This window comes from Miniopterus natalensis, chromosome 3, assembly GCF_054644295.1.
Source record: "Miniopterus natalensis isolate mMinNat1 chromosome 3, mMinNat1.hap1, whole genome shotgun sequence".
Taxonomy (NCBI): domain Eukaryota; kingdom Metazoa; phylum Chordata; class Mammalia; order Chiroptera; family Miniopteridae; genus Miniopterus; species Miniopterus natalensis.
The window spans coordinates 9,851,536-9,870,415 of NC_142083.1; the positions used below are offsets into that span (position 1 = coordinate 9,851,536).

At 42.2% G+C, this 18,880-nt stretch overlaps 1 protein-coding gene across 1 annotated transcript; it reads left to right on the forward strand.

Moving 5' to 3' along the window:
• Positions 1–1,830: 1,830 nt before the first annotated feature.
• On the forward strand, positions 1,831–17,550 carry LOC107546193 (UDP-glycosyltransferase 3A2-like). The gene is made up of 7 exons (XM_016224509.2): positions 1,831–1,918; positions 2,651–2,752; positions 5,700–5,811; positions 9,782–10,313; positions 12,593–12,824; positions 13,846–14,065; positions 17,274–17,550. The coding sequence occupies exons 1-7, from the start codon at positions 1,831–1,833 to the stop codon at positions 17,548–17,550; spliced, it is 1,563 nt and encodes a 520-aa protein (XP_016079995.2).
• The last annotated feature ends 1,330 nt before the right edge of the window (positions 17,551–18,880 follow it).

Sequence of the window (18,880 nt, forward strand, 5' to 3'; positions counted from 1 at the left end):
AGATGATGACTGCAATGGGTGTTCTTCCAGAAGTGAAGGTGAGGAGCACAGCCTTTCAGGAGTGCCAAACAAATCCTTGTCTGCGGTGTTATATGAGGCACACTGACACTTTGTGGACGGAGTGGCTTTTCTTCCTCCTGTTTCCCTTTAGGAACAATGGGGACCATCCATGCTGTCCCAAAGGGTACGAGATTCTTCTTCTTTACAGCTGCGTAGTATTCCATGGTGTAAATGTCCCACAGCTTTTTTATCCACTCATCTATTGATGGGCACTTGGGCTGTTTCCAGATCTTAGCTATTGTAAACTGTGCTGCTATGAACATCGGAAGCCAGGCAGCGAAAGACAAATATCACATGATCTCGCTTATACGTGGAATCTAAAGAACTTAATAAACTGATGAACAGAATAGATTCAATGACATGGAAGCATAGATGAGACAGGAATGTCAGAGGGATGGAGGAGGGCGGGGGGGTGGAGGGGGAGAGAGTAACCAAAGAATTTATATGCATATATGCACAACCCAAGGACACGGACAATGGTGGGGAGAGGGACTGGGGAGGGGGAAGGAATGGGGTGGAACGGGTCACTGGGGAGAAAAAGGGACATCTGTAATATTTTAAACAATAATAAAATTAAAAAATAAAAATAAAAAGAACAATGGGGAAAGTTCCATAGACATATTTGCTTTTGTTGAGAGATGAACTTGCGTCGAATACTTGTACTTCTCATGTGGCTTCTCTGTTGAGAGCTCCTGAAGTATTTTGTATATATAAAATTTTAGGGAACCTCTAGAATGATTATGAAGGTTACAGACATGGCCTTGATTCTTTGAAAAGATAACTTTTATAAAGAGCCGAATAATGAACACCTAACACCAGAGGAGAAAGACAGTTTTTTTCAAAGGCGGCTTTGGAAAAGGAGATTTCTGAGCAGAACCTAGTAAGTCATCTGCTTTCCGTGTCAAGAATAATGCTGCCCCACAGGAGATACTCATTTATTAAGAACCATCAAGCATCCACTTGATTAACCTCAGGCTCTTCCTTCAGGCTCTTATGTGGACTTCAGTTCTCAGAGGCATTTCTCAGAGGTGCCGTCACCATTTCATTTTTGTCCTTAGAATTTAGCACTACCTAACGTGCTATAACACATGCTAATGCTCATCTCTCCTCTCAAACATAAGCTCTGGGAGGAATGCTTTTTGTTTGCAGAACCACCGGTGCCTGTCCCAACAGGTGCTTGATAAATTTGTGCTGAATCAGTAAATAAATGGGTGTCACCACTGTGCAGTGACCGGGCTCCTGGGTTATATGTAACAGTTGGCGATGCCTTTTAAACCTCAGCACCCCCAGGTCTCTTTCCTGGGAGCAGGAGGGGATGGAGATTAGATATGTGTCACTGATGAAATTAGTAAGAAGGGTGACCAATAGGGCACTCAAAAGTCTAGAGAAAGGTCCAGAAGACAGGACATGGGAATACGGAAGGCAGACTGCGTATCCTAAATTGGAATTCCAGACCAACGTGACTCAGACTGTCACCTGCCTGCTTCGAGGAAGGGTGTGTCATTGACCTGATTTTCACATCAGCCCCGGATTTCTAGACAGGATCAAAGGGAGAGGCCAGCAGGGCAGGAATCATTGGGGCCCAAAGGGGAGGAGGTAAAGAAGCCAGGACTGACAAGCTGCTCTATCTGGGAGGAGCAGACACCACAGTGCCCTCGGGTCCGTTGCAGGGAGTTTGCAGAGATCGCTGTGCAGGGCGAGGGTGCAGAGGTCCCAGCGCCTTGCAGAGCCCACAGCCCTGTCCTGCTCCGCAGGGCACCCCGAGGAAGCATGACCGGGCAGGCGCTGCTCCTGCTCCCTCTGCTGCGCTGGCTCCCGCTCCTGGAAGGCGCCAAAATCCTGACCTTGAGCTTGTATGGTGAGTGCTGCGAGCCGTCGCGGAGCTCGCTCCCGGGCTGTGGACACAGGGGACCCACCTGTCCTCTCTGGAGCTGCCAGGCTGTGGCTGCACAAAGCTGTCCCCAGGGAAAGCACCAGGCTCCTCCGAGGCTGAGAGCCAGCTGGGAAAGCAGGCAGCTTGCCTCAGCCACAGTCCCAGGACCAAGGTTCCGCAGTTTAATGCGAATCAGGTCCCGCAGATTTCTAAAGGTGTCTGGTGCGCGGGCTACAGGGTGTCTGACTCCCAGGGTGTCTGACTTCCAAGTGGAGCCAAACTCAGGCCCCAAATAAGTACCTCCTGTCAAAAGCATTTACTCTCCAGGGACCTTTCTAGGTCCACCACCTTCTCCACGTGAGTGCCTCCTGGAGAAACCAGACATTTTCTGGTTTCACTGTTGCAGAGGGTCCAGGGAAGAGCTGAAGGAGAGCTCTGATTTGTCTGCTCTGAGGAGCCCGTGCATGCCGCCCGGTGCAGGGACGGTTAGGGGACACAGCCCTGAGTGACAGGTAGTCCGTTTCCAAGGAAGAGAGATGCTCTATGCTTGTCCCATGGACAGGGAGGTCCCGGGTCACAGGACGGGGAAACTGTAGAGGAGGGTTGCTTGAGGCGAGGGCTCAGCCAGGGGTTATTCTGAAGCTCCCCTGGTCCCCTATCCTCCCACCCTTGCTTTTTTTTTCCATGCACCTCAAAAAACAGAAGCCTTGTTCCTAGGGGGAAGCCATTATCTACTAATGGACCGGGCGTCTCAGATTCTTCAAGATCATGGGCATAATGTGACCTTTCTTCAACACAACGAATTTCATGTTGTATCAGGTATCATCTCTTCTAATTCTGTGGACTAGTGCTGTCTAATCGAAATATAGAATGAGCCACAAATACAAGCCCCATAATGTGATTGTTAGAATTCCAGAAACACATTTAAAAGAAAAGAAACGGATCAAACTAATTTTAATAACATATTTTATTTAACTCAATATATCCAAAATGTCATTTCAACATGTAAACAATATAAAAATTATTAATGAGATATTCCACATTTGTTTATAATAAGCCTTTGAAATCTGATGTGTATTTTACAGTTCACACCAGCCACATCCTAAGTGCTCAATAGCCACAAGTGACTAATGGTGACCACACTGGACAGTAGTTTCTGGGCCCTCCTTCCATAGATGATAAGCTGCGAGTGCCTTGCATATGCTAAATGTTCTGCAAAACTTCAGTTTAGCCCTCTGAATTATTATAATGAACAAAAATACTGAGTGTTGGCAAGTGTTTATTTAAAGGTCCAGCTTAAAACTATGACTTTAGCAAAAGAAAGTTTGCAAAGCTGTTTGGCTCTGCTCATTGCCTTCTGCGTTGCTCCCTCACCTACACCTTCACCTACACCTTCACCCCCTCACCTACACCTTTAGCCAATCGATGCAAACCCTTCACACACATCTCCATAAATAAAATGCTGCTTTACTTATGTTGCTTAAAACCTTGCCTATAGTTGGTGAAGGTTGAATGAACATGTTTTTCTTACTGATAAGGATTCCAGAAAAAGAAAGCAGTGAAATTGCAAGATAAAATTATCAAAGAACTAATACAAGAAAAAATTTTATAACTAAAATACAAATCTTCGTATTGAAAGGACCCACCTAGCATCTAACAGAAAGAATTAAAAAACACACAAAAAACCCCCAAAACAAAAACCTATGGCAAGGCAAATCATGGTAAAAATTCAGAATACCAATGATTAATAAAAATAGCTTTAAAGTTTCCATATACTTCAATAATGAATAAGACCCAGAATGACATCGACCTTTATTTTTTTCTTTCCTTTCTTTAAAAGTGTTGAAAAACACACTCTTGAAAAATGTTTTTATTGATTTTTAGAGACACAAGAAGGGAGAGGGATAGAGAGAGAGAAACATCGATGAGAGAAGAACATCATTGATGAGCTGCTTCCCGCACACCCCCTATTGGGGATCAAGCTGGAACTAGGGCATATACCCTGACCAGGAATCCAACCATGATTGCTTGGTTCCTGGGCTAACGCTCAACCACTGAGACACACCTGGCCAGGCATCATCAAACTTTTAGCATTGACATTGTATACAGAAAACCAACACTATTTTACAATAAAATAGTCTCAAAGGCTTTCCTTTTCATATAAATTTAAATTTCTCAAAAAGTAGAAGTAACTACAGGGTTTAGGCTGACCAGAACAACAGCTAACCAAGAAAGAGGAAGACAAAGGGTCAGAGAATAGAATTGGCAGAACAAAAGATTTAAAGATTTGCTGTAAGATACCAGCTGTGCGGTTGGCCTGGACAGCAGTCAGTCCAGATTAGATCAATGACAGGTCCCAGGAGGAACATTTCCTGGAAAAAAGAAAGAGGAAGTTGACCTTATTGAAAATTGTATTGAGAAAATATTGGAGAAAGTTGGGAGACTGACCAATTGACACAGAAACAAAATAAAACAAACAAAACTAAACAAGTGAAAAAGAAAGGTAATGCCCGGCCGGGCATGGCTCAGCAGTTGAGCGATGACATAGGATCCAGGCGATCGGGGTTCAATTCCCGGTCAGGGCACATGCCCGGGTTGCGGGCTAGCCGATCAATGGCTCTCTCATCATTGATGTTTCTATCTCTCTATCTCCCTCTCTCCTTTCCTCTCCCTGAAATCAATAAAGATATATTTTTTAAAAAAAGAAAAGAAAGGTGATTATTTATTCTAGGGACAAGAAAGTGCACAAATTGAAAGAAATCAAATGAGGATATACTATTTGGCTCAATAATGAATAATTTTTACACAGTCATCACAGTGTAGACTCAGGATGTTTAACCCAATATTGTGACATAGCTGAGAAGATGCCTCTTGCCTTTGAAAAGCTCTGACATAATTCTGGGAATCAAGATGGCCATGTGCATATGTAGGGCTGTGCATATGCTCAAGAAAGACCCAAGAAAGTCCTACCTGCTCACTATTGGTTAACTGTGAGCCTCTGAGCAAGCAGAAAGTGAAGGCAATGGCAGTGTCATAAGCTGTCTGCCAGGGCATTGAAAGCGTACCCAGCACCCACACAGAACCCCTCAGAAAAAGCTGGGACAGTTATAGTTGCAAATCATTTGAGGAAGTCTTAGCCTAATTATTAGATGACCACTAACTAACTGATCAGAGACCCTGATGGCCAACTATGACAAGAAAAATAGATTTTACACTAAATAGCAGTAGCAACAACAATGATAAGCAGCAATAATAATAAACTGGGGCTGGAGGAAATCTGATTTCCAGAGTTGCCACAATATACTATTCAAAACGTCCAGTTTTCAACAACAACAAAAAATTATGAGACATACAAAGAAATAGGAAACTACATTAAAAGAAAACAGTGAATAGTCCATGAGGAAGCCCAGGCAATAGATTTACTAGAAAAAGACTTTAAATTGATGATTACAAATCTATTCAGGGACCTACAGAAAGTTGTTTCTAAAGAATTAAATAAAAGTATGAGAACAATGAGAGTGACTGCTAATAAGTTTGATATGTCTTTTGAGGATGAGAAATGTTTTAAAATTGATTGTGCTGATGGGTACACAACCCCACACACTTACTAAAAACCTCTAAATTGTACACTTTTTAAGGGTGAATTTATGATATGTGAATTATATCTCAATAAAGATGTTTTAGAGAAAAAAAATTTCTGAGAAATAAGTGAAAGGACTAAAAATGTGTGACATTTAATTACATTTTCTCTTCTCTCTCTTCTTAGGCTTTAAAAAGGAAAAAACATACCAAAGTGTCCTTTGGACTCCTCCTGGAGACTATCACCAGGAATTCAAGAAAAACTTAGAATTCTGTATAAAGGAAGCTTTTCTGGGGAGGTAATAGTTTTTTATTTTAAATAAAAGAAAAGCAATCATTATTTGAGAAATATAAATAAATGAATAAATGAATGGGAAACATCTCCAACATCACTGAACCAATCACATCAGGCAGCCTTGCGGATGTGGCTCTCTGGTTAACATCCCCAGAAAGTTCCGCTTTCAAGCCTATTTACGAGTAGAAATTATCCTGAGAAACTGGGAGCAGGGGTGGAATCTCACCCTAAATATAAAATCTTTTTTTAATCCTCATTTGAGGATATTTTTTCCATTGCTTTTCAGAGAGAGTGAGAGAGACAGAGAGAGAGAGAGAAACAGAGATGTGAGAGACACACAGGTGGGTGGCCTCCTACACTCTTCCCAACTGGGGCTGGGGGATGGAGCTTGCAACCGAGGTATGTGCCCTTGGCTGGAATTGAACCCAGAACCCTTCAGTCTGTGGGCTGACACTAGGGCTTAAATATAAATTTTAATAGACTATTTGTTTTGCCTTTAATCTCTCCAGCTCAGGGACAGTAAGGGGCAGCTCACCATTTCATCACTGGATAGTCATAGTAATTCAGTTTTACTTCCTTCTGTTCCTTTCTCTTCTCATAAATTTTTTGATGATTGGGTCAATAACAAAGATTGATTTTTGCAGAACTTGAACCTGGCCATTTATGATTCATTCAATGCAGAACTTTGGGACTCACTCTCAGCTTTATGGAGTGTAAGTCATGAGGCAATCTCCTGGAAATGCCACTCATCTGAAACTCAAAATAACAAGAAACTACTCATCTTAAGCATGAAATCACTGAAAGAAAAATCATGCCTATCTGAGTTAATTAGAATGTTCTTGCTCTTCCCTCATTTCTGCTAAAAGATGTACTCCCCAGTGAAGGCATTTTTAAATACTGTCCCCTCCATAAAATCTATTTTATTTACTCCATTTCTTCCTCTAAACTTCTCTATACCACTGTTTTAGCACTTAATTTTGTGCTTCGTCTTTTTCATTATAAAGATTTATTGGGACCAGCCAGTCTGGCTCAGTGGTTGAGCCAGGTGGACCCATGAACCTGGAGGTCACAGTTCTATTCCAGGTCAGGACACATGCTCCAGTTGAAGGCTCTTTCACCAGTAGGGGGCATACAGGAGACAGCTGATCAATGTCTCTCATCAATGTTTCTATCTCTCTCTCCCTCTCCCTTCTTCTCTCTGAAATCAATAAAAAAGTCTATATATTATAATTTATTGGGGACTTAATACGTGCCAAGCAATGTAGTTATTAGAGATAGAGCAGAAAATAAAAGGGGTTGAAAAAACAAACATGCCCACCCCAGCTCTTCCCTCTGTTCTCTCCTCTGACTAGATTGTGCAGGAAACATACACTTTTAGAGTATGTCCCATAAGCCCTAGCACTGTGCAGAATTCTACAAGTATTTTCTCTCTCCTATGTCAAGTTAATGTTTATATTTTCATGTGCTAATTTTTAAAAATTTATACCATATGCCCTGTTTCTCAAAGCTATCCCATGTGCTATTTGAAATGTTTCTTTAAAGCTTAATTTAAAAATCCCCACTGATTTATATTACATTGGTGCAGCACACGGACAGAAACACCATACTAATTGCTAGACTAATTAGATTACTTCTATACTTTCACAATGCCTGGTTCTTTCCTTTAAAATACTTAGAAAACTTACTAATATTTATTAATTATAATGATTTGTTCAACATCTGTTTTCTCTGTTAAACTGTAAGCTCCATAAGGGCAAAACCATATTTTCCTTCCTCACTACTGGAGCCACACAACCTATCATAGTGGGTAACACATGGTCGCATAGTAGCCACAGGTGAACATATTGCACTATCTGAAGATCAAGATTTATTAAAATACTAGACCAAAATAGGTCACATCTTTCTTGACCAGCTTTTGATGGTTATTGAAACCTTTGATTTGTCCTATATATAATTTGGAAAATTATCACAATTTGAGAATAATTCAAGAATCCTCCTTAGGCTACTCTTTTCTGGCTTAAGCTAGCTGTCTTTTTTTTTCTTTTTAATTTTTAAACAATGATCCAATCAGAAACCCCTCATGAAGTTTGCTATGGCCTGAACTGGCTGTACATCTGGTCACATCTGTTTTCCCCTTAGCATCTCATGTCCTTTGGAAGAAGCCTGCCCTGCCCATCACACTGCTGAGATGACAAAAACAACCACCTTCCTTTCACTGGTCCCCAGTAATTATCAGTAATTATCCTCACAGGAAAGAGTTTCTTTATTGAAACAGAAGTTTTAACTTTTGTCCCAACATTAGTTCATTCCATTTTATTCTTTCTTCTGAACCAGTTTTAAATATAGTTGAACCATTTAAACATACGTGAATGGTGGTATATCCTGTGCTCTTGCGTTAGGACAAATGCACACTCACCTTCTCTCTCCCTCCAGAGTAGGAATTCTCAACCCTGGCGCACAGTCTAATCACCTGAGGAGCTTTGAAAGAATTCTTATGTCTGCGTCTCACCTTCACAATGTCTTACGTAAATTATTAATATTATTATTGTCATTTTTTTTTAATCTTCACCCTAGGACATACTTAGAGAGAGGAAGTGAGAGAGAGAGAGAGAGAGAGAGAGAGGGAGAGAGAGAGAGGAACATCAGCAGGTTGACCAATTGCATTCCGTACGGGCCCTGACTGGGGATCAAACCCACAACCCAGGTATGTGCCCTGACCAGGAATCCAACCAGCAACTTTTGGTGCACAGGACAATGCTCAATCAACTGAGCCACACTGGCTAGGCTTATGTAAATTATTTACGGTGAAGTATAGGCATAGATGTATTTGTAAAGCTCCCCAGAATATATACAGCCAGGCTAGAGACCCACCCTGACCCAATCATGTCTCTACCTGCTCACCGCCCCCATAATCCCTCCAGAGGACACAGGGCAGGGCTATCTCCTCGGGGTTCTTAAGTGCTGGGCCTTCACGTTAGCAAAAGGAGGTCATACAGTTGATTTCTGACCATCCGGTTCATGAAATGACTGCCTAATTCCTGGGCATAGGAAACAGGGATATTACTTTTCAGCCAATACTCTGGGTCCTGCAATCATCAGTGTAGAATCCCTTAGCCAGGCATTTGTCAAGTGCTGTATAATTGTAGCACATGTTTAAACATTATTAAAAGAAAATGAAATAGATTCCCAATAAAACAAAGTAAAACATCAAGTGAAAACTATCATAGGACATTAATCCTCAGTAGGCTTTTAAGAATCTGTATCACAGGAGACGCCCTTAAGGGTGGAGAAAAGTACCAAGTCTTTATTCATTGGCCCTTCAAAAGGAGTCCCAGGCAACAATTACCTTTTTTGCAGGGTTTTCTGCTAATGGAGTGTGAAGATATCTGTTGGCTCAATAGTTGAAAGTGAGAACCTGGCAGATGTCACTGGCACCCAGCTTTTAGAGGAAAATGCTGTTTCCAATGAAAATGCTGTTCCTCCACTTGTGTTCATGGGTCTCTGTCATCAAGATGCTCACATCCCCAGGAAAACAAGTCCTACACATGAGTACATTTGAGAACAAAGTTAACTTAGAACTGAAGGTCATGCAGAGCATCATAAATGAGCTTCAGGACTCAGCCAGTAGAGAGAGATAAGAGGCACAGGAACATCTGGTAATGTCTCCCAGAGCAGGCACAGCAGAAGATGGGTAAGAAGAGGAGAGGAAAGAAAGAAGGAAGAGAGCAGAAGCATTCTAAGTATCAGAGAGAATTGTAGAGAAAACAAAAGCAAGGAAATGGCATGGTGGAGATGGAACATAAAAATACCAGTATCTGGAGCAGGTGGTCCTCAGGCGAGAGCAGTACAGTGGGCAGGTTGCTGCCAGACGTGCTTTTTCTTCTTGTGCTAAGATTCTTTTGAGTGTTTTCAGATGAACGCTTTCCATGAACATTGAATATCTCTCACTTCTTTGTGTGTTTGTTTGTTTTCAGAAGACCAGTTATGAACCTCTTGAAGTTAGTAAAGCTACATGCAACTCAGTGTAGTCATTTGCTCAGGAGGACAGATATCATGGGCCCCTTGAAAAATGAGAGTTTCGACCTGGTGGTGGTTGATGGAACAGACTCCTGTACTTTCCTGATTGCTGAGAAACTGGCAAGGCCATTTGTGAGCATCCTTGGGACCACGTTCGGAGTGACAAGTTTCGGGCTGCCTGAGCCTGTGTCTTACGTCCCCGCATTCTACTCCTCCCTGACAGATCACATGGATTTCTGGGGCCGCATGACGAACCTGCTGATGTTCTTCATCTCTACCTTAAGGGACTGGTATACCCTCGCTCAGTTTGACGGCACGATCAGAGAACATTTCCCAGAAGGCGCTAGGCCAGAGTTATTTCACCTTCAAAGGAAAGCGGAGCTGTGGTTTGTTAATTCTGACTTTGCCTTTGATTTTGCCCAGCCCCTGCTTCCTAATACTGTTTATATCGGAGGTTTACTGGATAAACCTGTTGAACAAATACCTCAAGTAAGTAAAACCTTTGTACTTGGGCGTAGAAATTGCTAATCATTTCTCCAAGGCGACTGTACAATTTTTATGCTGCCACCAGCAGTAGCAGAGCTGGTATTCCTCACTCAACATCAGGTGACGTTGGTCTTTTTATTTAAACATTCCGGTGAGTGCAAAATGGTACCTCCAATTTCAATTTTTATTTCCTTGATGTCCAGTGATATTAAACACATCACCATGTGTTGATAGTCATCCTTATGTCTTCTTTTTTGAAGTGTCTGTTGATCTTCAATCCCTTTTTAGTTAGGTTGCTTGTTTTTTTATTTATAGATCTGTTAAAGTTCTTTATATGTTCTGGATCAAGATCTTTTCATACTGTGAATACTTTTCTCAGTCTTCAGAGGGCCTATTCATTCTCTTACTATTGTCCTTTGACGAACAGAAGCATTTAAGTGTGATGTTTATAAATTTTTTTCTTTTATCATCTAAGAAATCTCTGCTTATCTCCAGGTGACAAGGATATCCTCCTATGCTCTCTTTTTCTATATGCTTTATAGTTTTAGATTTTACATTTAGGCCTGTGATTTATCTTGAATTGATGTTTGTGCATGGATGAATGTAGGGGGTCTGTGATTTTTTTTTGAATGGATAGTCAGCTGTTCTTCTGTCTTCCTGATTTCTCTAAGACACAGTACCAAGTGCTTAGTCCATAAAACTTGCTAAGTGGTTGCTTCTGTTATGAATGGGTGGGCTAGTGAGAGACCCAAATCTCATTTTATCTTCTTTTCTAACTACTGCTTTTTCCCCAGCCCTGTAGCTTTACTAACTACAGAGCTCCTGTTTCAGCTGCTCAACCTCAGCCTCCATAAGCCACATCCAACCCCAGGCCTTTCTGACCTAAAATACTACAGCCTCTTATATGGAGTCAGCCAACACAACTTACAGTGTCTGCCACTGGCTCTCACTAGGTGGTTCTCAAACTTGACTGCACATCAGAATCACTTGGGAGGAGGGAGGGCTTTAAAAAAATGCCAATGCTGGGGGCCCCTCCCCAGAAATAATGACTTAATTGGTCTGGGGAGCAGCTTGGGCATTGGAAATTATTTATTTACTTATTTTTATTTATTTAATATATCTTTATTGATTTCAGAGAGAGGAAGGGAGAGGGAGAGAGAGAGATGGAAACATCAATGATGAGAGAGTCATTGATAGGCTGCAGCCAACAACCCGGGCATGTGCCCTGACCGGGAATCGAACCCTGATCTCCTGGATCCTAGGGTCGATGCTCAACCACTGAGCCACTCCCAGCTGGGTGGGAATTTTTTAAAGTTCTCCAGATGATTCTAATTTTTAGCCAAGGTTGAGAACCACTGGCTCAGAGAACTACTGGGGAAGGTTTGAGAGGGTTGTGCCTGATACTGGGGCCAGGGCTACGGTGAGGAGAAATATTTCTGACAACCAAATATTTCATGCTTCACAGAAACAAGGTGACATACAGGAACTGGGAGCTGCTATGGGTATCTCATCAATTACATATGCTGCTTCACTGCCAGGGCACCTCCCAACCCAACCCTGGAATACATGCCATGTGGTTTCCATGCCATGAGGAGTAACTCGTGGGATCAGAGAAATGTAGAGAGCAGTGATGAGAGATCCTCTCAGGAGCATACTCTAAGAATGTCATTTGGGTAGAATGGAGGCTGAGAGGAGCACAGATGTCCTTGAACTTCACAGCTCGTCTATGGCAAAGCGCACATAGGTCACAGGGAACTGAGAAAACGGAGAACTTGAGTTTACATTGTGTAAATCGTGACACACATATCATGTGTCTGTCTCTCTGACCATCACTACATATTTCTGCTGCTTCCCCAGCAGGGGTAGATGAAATCCAGTTACTGACCACATGAGGATCCAGATTATCTCCCTGGTGCCTCTGGGGGAAGCTCGTAGTGCAGGGGGAAGGTAAGGGTTAACGCAGTCTTCTGGAGGATGCTCTCAAAAACCGTCCCCCGTCTTCCCTCCTATGCAATAAGAGAAGAATTTGAAATTTAACTCATCAAACTACGAAGCCTGGAGAGAAAGCGTATACCACTCTTGTGATCCTGAGGAATCAAGGCTCAGAAAACCTCCCTCTTCCAGACCATCAGCTGCAGTAGATGTTAACCTGTAGGCAGGGAAGTCTTGGATTTACCTTGAACAGGGGAAACACACAGAGTTCAAATGAAAGGTGTGCTCCATAAACACTGTAACTCTTATTGGCAGCCAGGTAGCAACTTTCTTGTCTTTGCTCTCTCCAGGAATTCGAGAACTTCATTGCCCAGTTTGGCGATAAGGGCTTCATCATTGTGGCCCTAGGCTCCCTGGTGGACATTGTTCAGTACCCGGAGGTTCTTAAGGAGATGAACAGTGCCTTTGCTCAGCTGCCTCAAGGAGTGATATGGAAGTGTAGTCCTTCTCTTTGGCCCAAAGACATCAAATTGGCAGCAAATGTGAAAATTGTGGACTGGCTTCCTCAGAGCGACCTCTTGGGTAAGGGCATCCTCTCTGCTGGCAGGAGCCATGGCTGCCTTTTCCTCTTCAGTTACTTTTTCTTTGGGGTTTATTGCAGACCCCACCCCTACGTGGGCACTCCACCATCATGTAAAAGGAAAGCATCTGTTAGTGAAAGGCAAAGCACCAGGAAAGACTGGCACTCTAGGGCCCTTTCATTCATTTATGACCCAGACCAGTTATCCACAGCCACTAGCGATATTCCAGTGGGGTTCCTGTGGCCTCTGGCAATGGACAGGTGATCAGAATCAGCCAGAGCACTCAAGAAGTGCCTGTAAGTGCTTTGGGGCATATCAGTGCACACCAGGAGGGGAGTCTCTGCTTCACAGTGGCCCTGAGCCAGCTGCTCATTATACACAGACACATGCAGACACCAAGTGGTGGCCTTGCAGTGTGACAGACCTCCTCACTGTCCTGTCTGAGATGTCATGACAGCATCACCAGTGGGTTTCCTCTCTGGCCTGTGCTGCATCCTGGGACACCTCATGTGCATAGCAACAGACTGGACCAGAGTTACGTGGTGAATTGGGAACACAGGTTTTTGGTTCTACCCTTGCAAATGTATTTCAGTAGCCTGTGGTAGAGCCCAAGAAATGCACTTTACAAAAGCACATTGGGGGTTTCTGAGTTCCTTGGCTAGATAAATGCCTCCTCAACATTTTATTTTGCTCCAAATGAGAAAGGGATGGTATGACAAGGACTGGCAATACTAAGGCATAAGGCACAATTTATGTTTAAAAATGAATTAGAGGGACGATGAATGGATAGATAGATAAATGCTGGGAGATCCTGAGCTTAGTTCTGTCTCTGCATCCTCAGCTTCAGCTGGTCTCTGGTTCAGGTCTTAGACCTAGGTTTCTGAGGATGCTCACAGAGTGTCTCCCAGGTAACTGCCTCTTTACAGTTGTTCCAAATGCCTCTAGATTCCCTTATTGTGTTTCCCAAGTTCTAGAAATTCTTTCTTAGGCATCATCCTTGCTATCTTTCTTCTTTTTCCTAGCTCACCCCAGCATCCGCCTGTTTGTCACTCATGGAGGGTTGAATAGTGTGATGGAATCTATCCAACATGGTGTGCCCATGGTGGGCATTCCGCTCTTTGCAGACCAGCCTGGAAACATAATCCGAGTAGAAGCCAAAAATCTGGGTGTCTCCATCCTGACAGAAGAGCTCAAGGCGGACACCCTGGCTCTTAAAATGAAACAAGTCATCGGAGAAAAGAGGTATATAGTGGAATTGACCAGAGGGTCCCTGGCTCCTCAAATAAGCTAAAACTCAGCATCAAGATGCCAATGGACCTATTTTCTTCCCTGAATGCCAAGTTAAACAAATGACCCTTATATTTCAATAAGCAGGACTTAGAACAGATGATAGGAAGAATTCTGTCTTTAAAAGAAACTTTATAAAAGTTTCTCTCTTAGACCTTTTGTTCTCTTGACATGCCAAATATACAATTCTAACCAGGTGCTGGGTGTGGGAGGGTTCCTTTTACTTCTTCAAATTCATATTTCTTTCCTCCAGAGGACTTTGTCCTTAACTGTTCCTGGACATTCTTTCTGTTCTCCTACAATGTCCCCTCTTCCGAGAGGCTCTCTCTGATCAACCCGTTATCCTACATAATTTCCTTCATAACATGTTTCATACTTTATAATTATTCTAAGTATTAGGTTACTTATTTATTGGCCTTTCCTCCAACTCAAATGTAAGCTTCATGAGCAGAGGAGGGTCATGTCTTTCTTACTGATCATGGCCTATCTCACTTCACTGCCATGCACACAGTAGGCTCTCAAGTAACTGTTGGACAGGTGAAGAGTAACTAAATACTAGTCCTCTAAATCACGGCCCAAGAAACACAATTAGGTGCTGGGGTCCATGAATCCCTGGAATTGTGAAATTATAAAAAAAAAAAGTGTGTTTGCATATATACATTTCCTGGAGGGTGTTTGCCTAATGTTCATCAGATTCTCGGTGGAGTCTAATATCCAGAAAGACCAAGAGCTGCTGCTTCTGGAGGGATTATTCCCTCCCTAGAGTGATTCTTGGGTGGCGTTCAGCACGATGCCTACAGAAGGGCAGCCCCAATATTCCCTAGAGACCCTCTTAGCACCCAACTCCCTTCCTGGCAGGCAGTTAATGTTCGCAAATGAATAAACTAAATGACACAGGCTCCCTAGAACCGAGACTTTGGAGCCAGGCCTTTGTGTATCAGGGTGGCTCTCTACTGAACAACTGTCTGGACAGTTGAGAAGCTATGATCTTCCTCCCTCTGCCCCAGAGGTCCTGAGACACCTTGACGGTTCCTTGCTTGCAGTCCTCTCATTGCTATGAGCCTGCCTCCCCATGAGGAAGAAGCATCCACCCCAAATGGTTCCAACTTAAACTCATGACCATGGCCCTGACAGAGGCCCTCAAGGATGCCTGACCATCTTATTGTATTTTCCTAATCATCTTTCCTACCTACTCTCCTATACTGTTTTAATTTTATCTTCTCAAATCTCCAACATATTTTTCTCACTCATTCTTTGTTTTATTTTACTGGGGAAAAAAGAGAAGCCACCAGCAAAAAACTTCTACATGTGTTTACCATCAAATTTACCAGCCTACATGCCAAATCTACCTCCCTGCCTCCCTGCCTCCCTGCCTCCCTGCCTCCCTTCTACTCCACCGGCTCTTGTAGCTGTCTCCCATTGGAAGCCAGGCCCTGCCCTGGACTAGAGGATCACATCCTCTCACTTATCAAAAGCTTTTGCTTCTGCAGTTTGCCCCACTGTCTCCTGCATTATTGCTTTTCTCTTTCTTTTGGAACACTTTTATCAATTAAAAAAAAAACTTGTTGTAATAACTCTCATGTTTCTCCTCAACTTTTTATTCTGAAAAGTTTCCAACTCCCAAAAAAGTTACAGGAATAATACAATGAGCACTTGTATACCCTTCACCTATATTTACTATTTATTAACAGTTTGCCATATTTTGTTCTCTCTCTATTTTTTGCAGAATATTACATATGTATACAAATGGCAGAATCCTTTGGGAATTTGTCTTTACCTCTAAAGACTTCAGCATGTGTCTCCCATGAATGAAGCATTTTCCTACATAACCACAGTACAATGATCAGAGTCCAGAAATTTAACAGTGAAGGGTCCTAGACTTAAAACAAACCTTCCTGATCTTACATCACCTTATAGCTATATTCCAAATCTCTGCTCTCCTTCACTGTAAAACTCTTAAAAGGAGTCAACTATACTCTTTGTCACCACTTCCTCTTGTCCCTTTCTTTCATCAGCCAACTTCAGTGAGGCTCCCCCACTCCACCAAACAGCTCTTATCCAGGTCACCAGTGGCGTCTACACTGCTAAAGCCAATGACAGCTCTTCAGTTTTCATCTTACCCCATCAACATAATTCATCCCAATTTGTCACTGGTCTGTCCTTGAACAATGACTTCAGTTGACCCAGACACCATACTCTCTTACTTTTCTTCCTTAACTGACTGCTCCTTCTCAGTCTCCTTGGTCAATTCCTCTATTCCACAACCTCCAGACTTTGTAGGGCTCCACACCAGGGCCTGGTCCTTGGATCTCATGTCATTTCTAATCCACAGTTAACTCTTGGGCTTCTCACCTAATCTCATGGTTCAAAATACCCTCTATAGACTAACGTTAATTTCTAAATTGATATCCGCAACCCAAACCTTTCTGCTAATTGCAGTCTATCTTATCACCTTCCTAACTGACATCTCTTCTGATTGTCAAGTAGGCATCTCAAAGTTACCATTACCAGATATCAACTTTGGACTGCTCCCAACACCCTTAAGCCTGCTCATCAAATCTTCCCCGTTTCAGTAAATTATGACTCCATTTTTCTCATTTATCAGGCCCAAAATTTAGGTGTCTTTCATTTAAAGATTGCAAAAACTTAAATAACAAACAAAAGGAAGTATTAGAATTTAAATAACAAACATAATTCAAATTTATAGAATCATTTGTTATTGTAGGATTTATAACCCAAAGAACTTGCTAATTTAAAGTTTATTTTTTAATGATTTAATATCATTTAGGTCATGAAACTTTCAAGAAAAGTCTGATTTGGAAATCCTTCAGAAGTTTATTCTGTGATGGTCAGAATCAGCTTTGGCCTCAGAATTGGCTAAATAGTTAACATTTGACCTTTGACATTCCTCCAAACTGATATAGCATGCATATACATATACATGCATATATACAGTGTGTATATGTACATATACATGTATATATAGCATCCATATATATACACACATGCATATATACATATGTATATGTAAACAAGACATGTATATATGTTATATGTATATATGTGTGTGTATATATATACACAAAATATATATACACACACAAATATATACATATATATATATATATGCGCATATTGTGTGTGTGTGTGCATCTGCCAACAGGTACAAATCGGCAGTGCTGGCCGCCAGCATCATCAAGCGCTCTCACCCCCTGACCCCGGCTCAGCGGCTGGTGGGCTGGATTGACCACATCCTCCAGACAGGGGGAGCGGCTCACCTCAAACCCCATGCCTTCCAGCAGCCATGGTATGAGCAGTACCTGCTGGATGTCTTCTTGTTCCTGCTGGTGGTCACCCTGGGCACCGTGTGGCTCTGTGGGAAGCTGCTGGGCCTGGTGGCCAGGCGGCTGTGCGGGGCCAGGAAGCTGAAGAAGGCCTGATGCACAGTGACTTGGAGGAGGGTGTTGGGGAGACACTGGTTCTTCGAAGACTTCCCCCAGCACAGGCCATCCCTGGTGTCCCTGTCACCTCCACTTGGACCAAGGCACAAAAGTTGCTTCTCACTATTTTCTGCCTCCGTTTAGAAAATCTTATGAAGCAATCTTGGGCTTCTTTTTTTTTTTTGTGGTATGTTAAAATGTACATCACATAAAATTGACCATTTTTACCATCATAAATTTCCAATAAAGGTTGTATACTTTTGTATCTAGAAGAAGCGTTATGGTTTTGTAGCTCCCTATTATTTTAAATGAATTATTACTTCCTTTAAAATTTGATAAAAATAAATTAGGTGATTGTTTTCAAGGTTTTATAAACAGGGGATATAATTCTCAATTCTGAGTATGTTTACAGAAACATGGGATTGGGCTATATGTACTCTTAACATAGATGCTAGTTGTACAAACAAATGCAGACACTGGCTGGCTACAGTGTCTGGTTAGTTCCCAGCCAGGACATCTCGATACCTGCGTGAGGAAAAGCAAAAATCTGACAGAAAGGGAAGACCAGAGAAGAGGTCAAGGGGAAATGACCTACCGCTTATATTAGAAAAGTGTGATGGCTGCGATCTGAAAGAGAAACTAGATGCGTTCTCTTGGTTCTCTTTAAGAGAATTAAAGGGGAACCAGTCAGTCAACAGTGGAAAAAGCATTAAACTGGGAATCAGAGGCCCTGGCCATTGCAGCCTCACTTTTACCATTAATTGACTGTGTGTCCTGGGGAAAGTCACTCAGATTCTTGGGCCTCTTTCTGGACAGGTAAAATGAGGGGTTTAGGTGGAAGGTAACCGCCAAAGTCTCTTCAGGCTCTGTCACTTGTCTAATCAGAGACATCATGTGGAAGGGGAAGGTAATTCAAGTTCTCAAGGGGGGAAATTTAGAAGAATAGCTAAGAATTGGCGTTGTCCATTTAACACTCAATAACCCAATTATTTAGGAAGAAAATCTGACATCATTAATGACACTCTTTCACATCCTCTGTCTCACTACGAAATTATGGGAGAAATACTGTACATATTTTCAGAATCAAGATACAAATAACAACAACACTCTGTGGTAAATGCCAAAACTTGAACCTGGGGATTATATAAAAAAGTAGATTAAGTAAAATTCAACTGAAAGTAAACAATTCTTTTTTCCATTGAGTAACATGTATCAGATAAAAAAGGTCATGAACAACTTTGAAACACGTCTCATCCAGTTATAAAATTCTAGAAGCTTTAATGTTAACCCTTTGTTTCCTGTTGCAATCCAGTGGTGGTGGTGAGCAGAA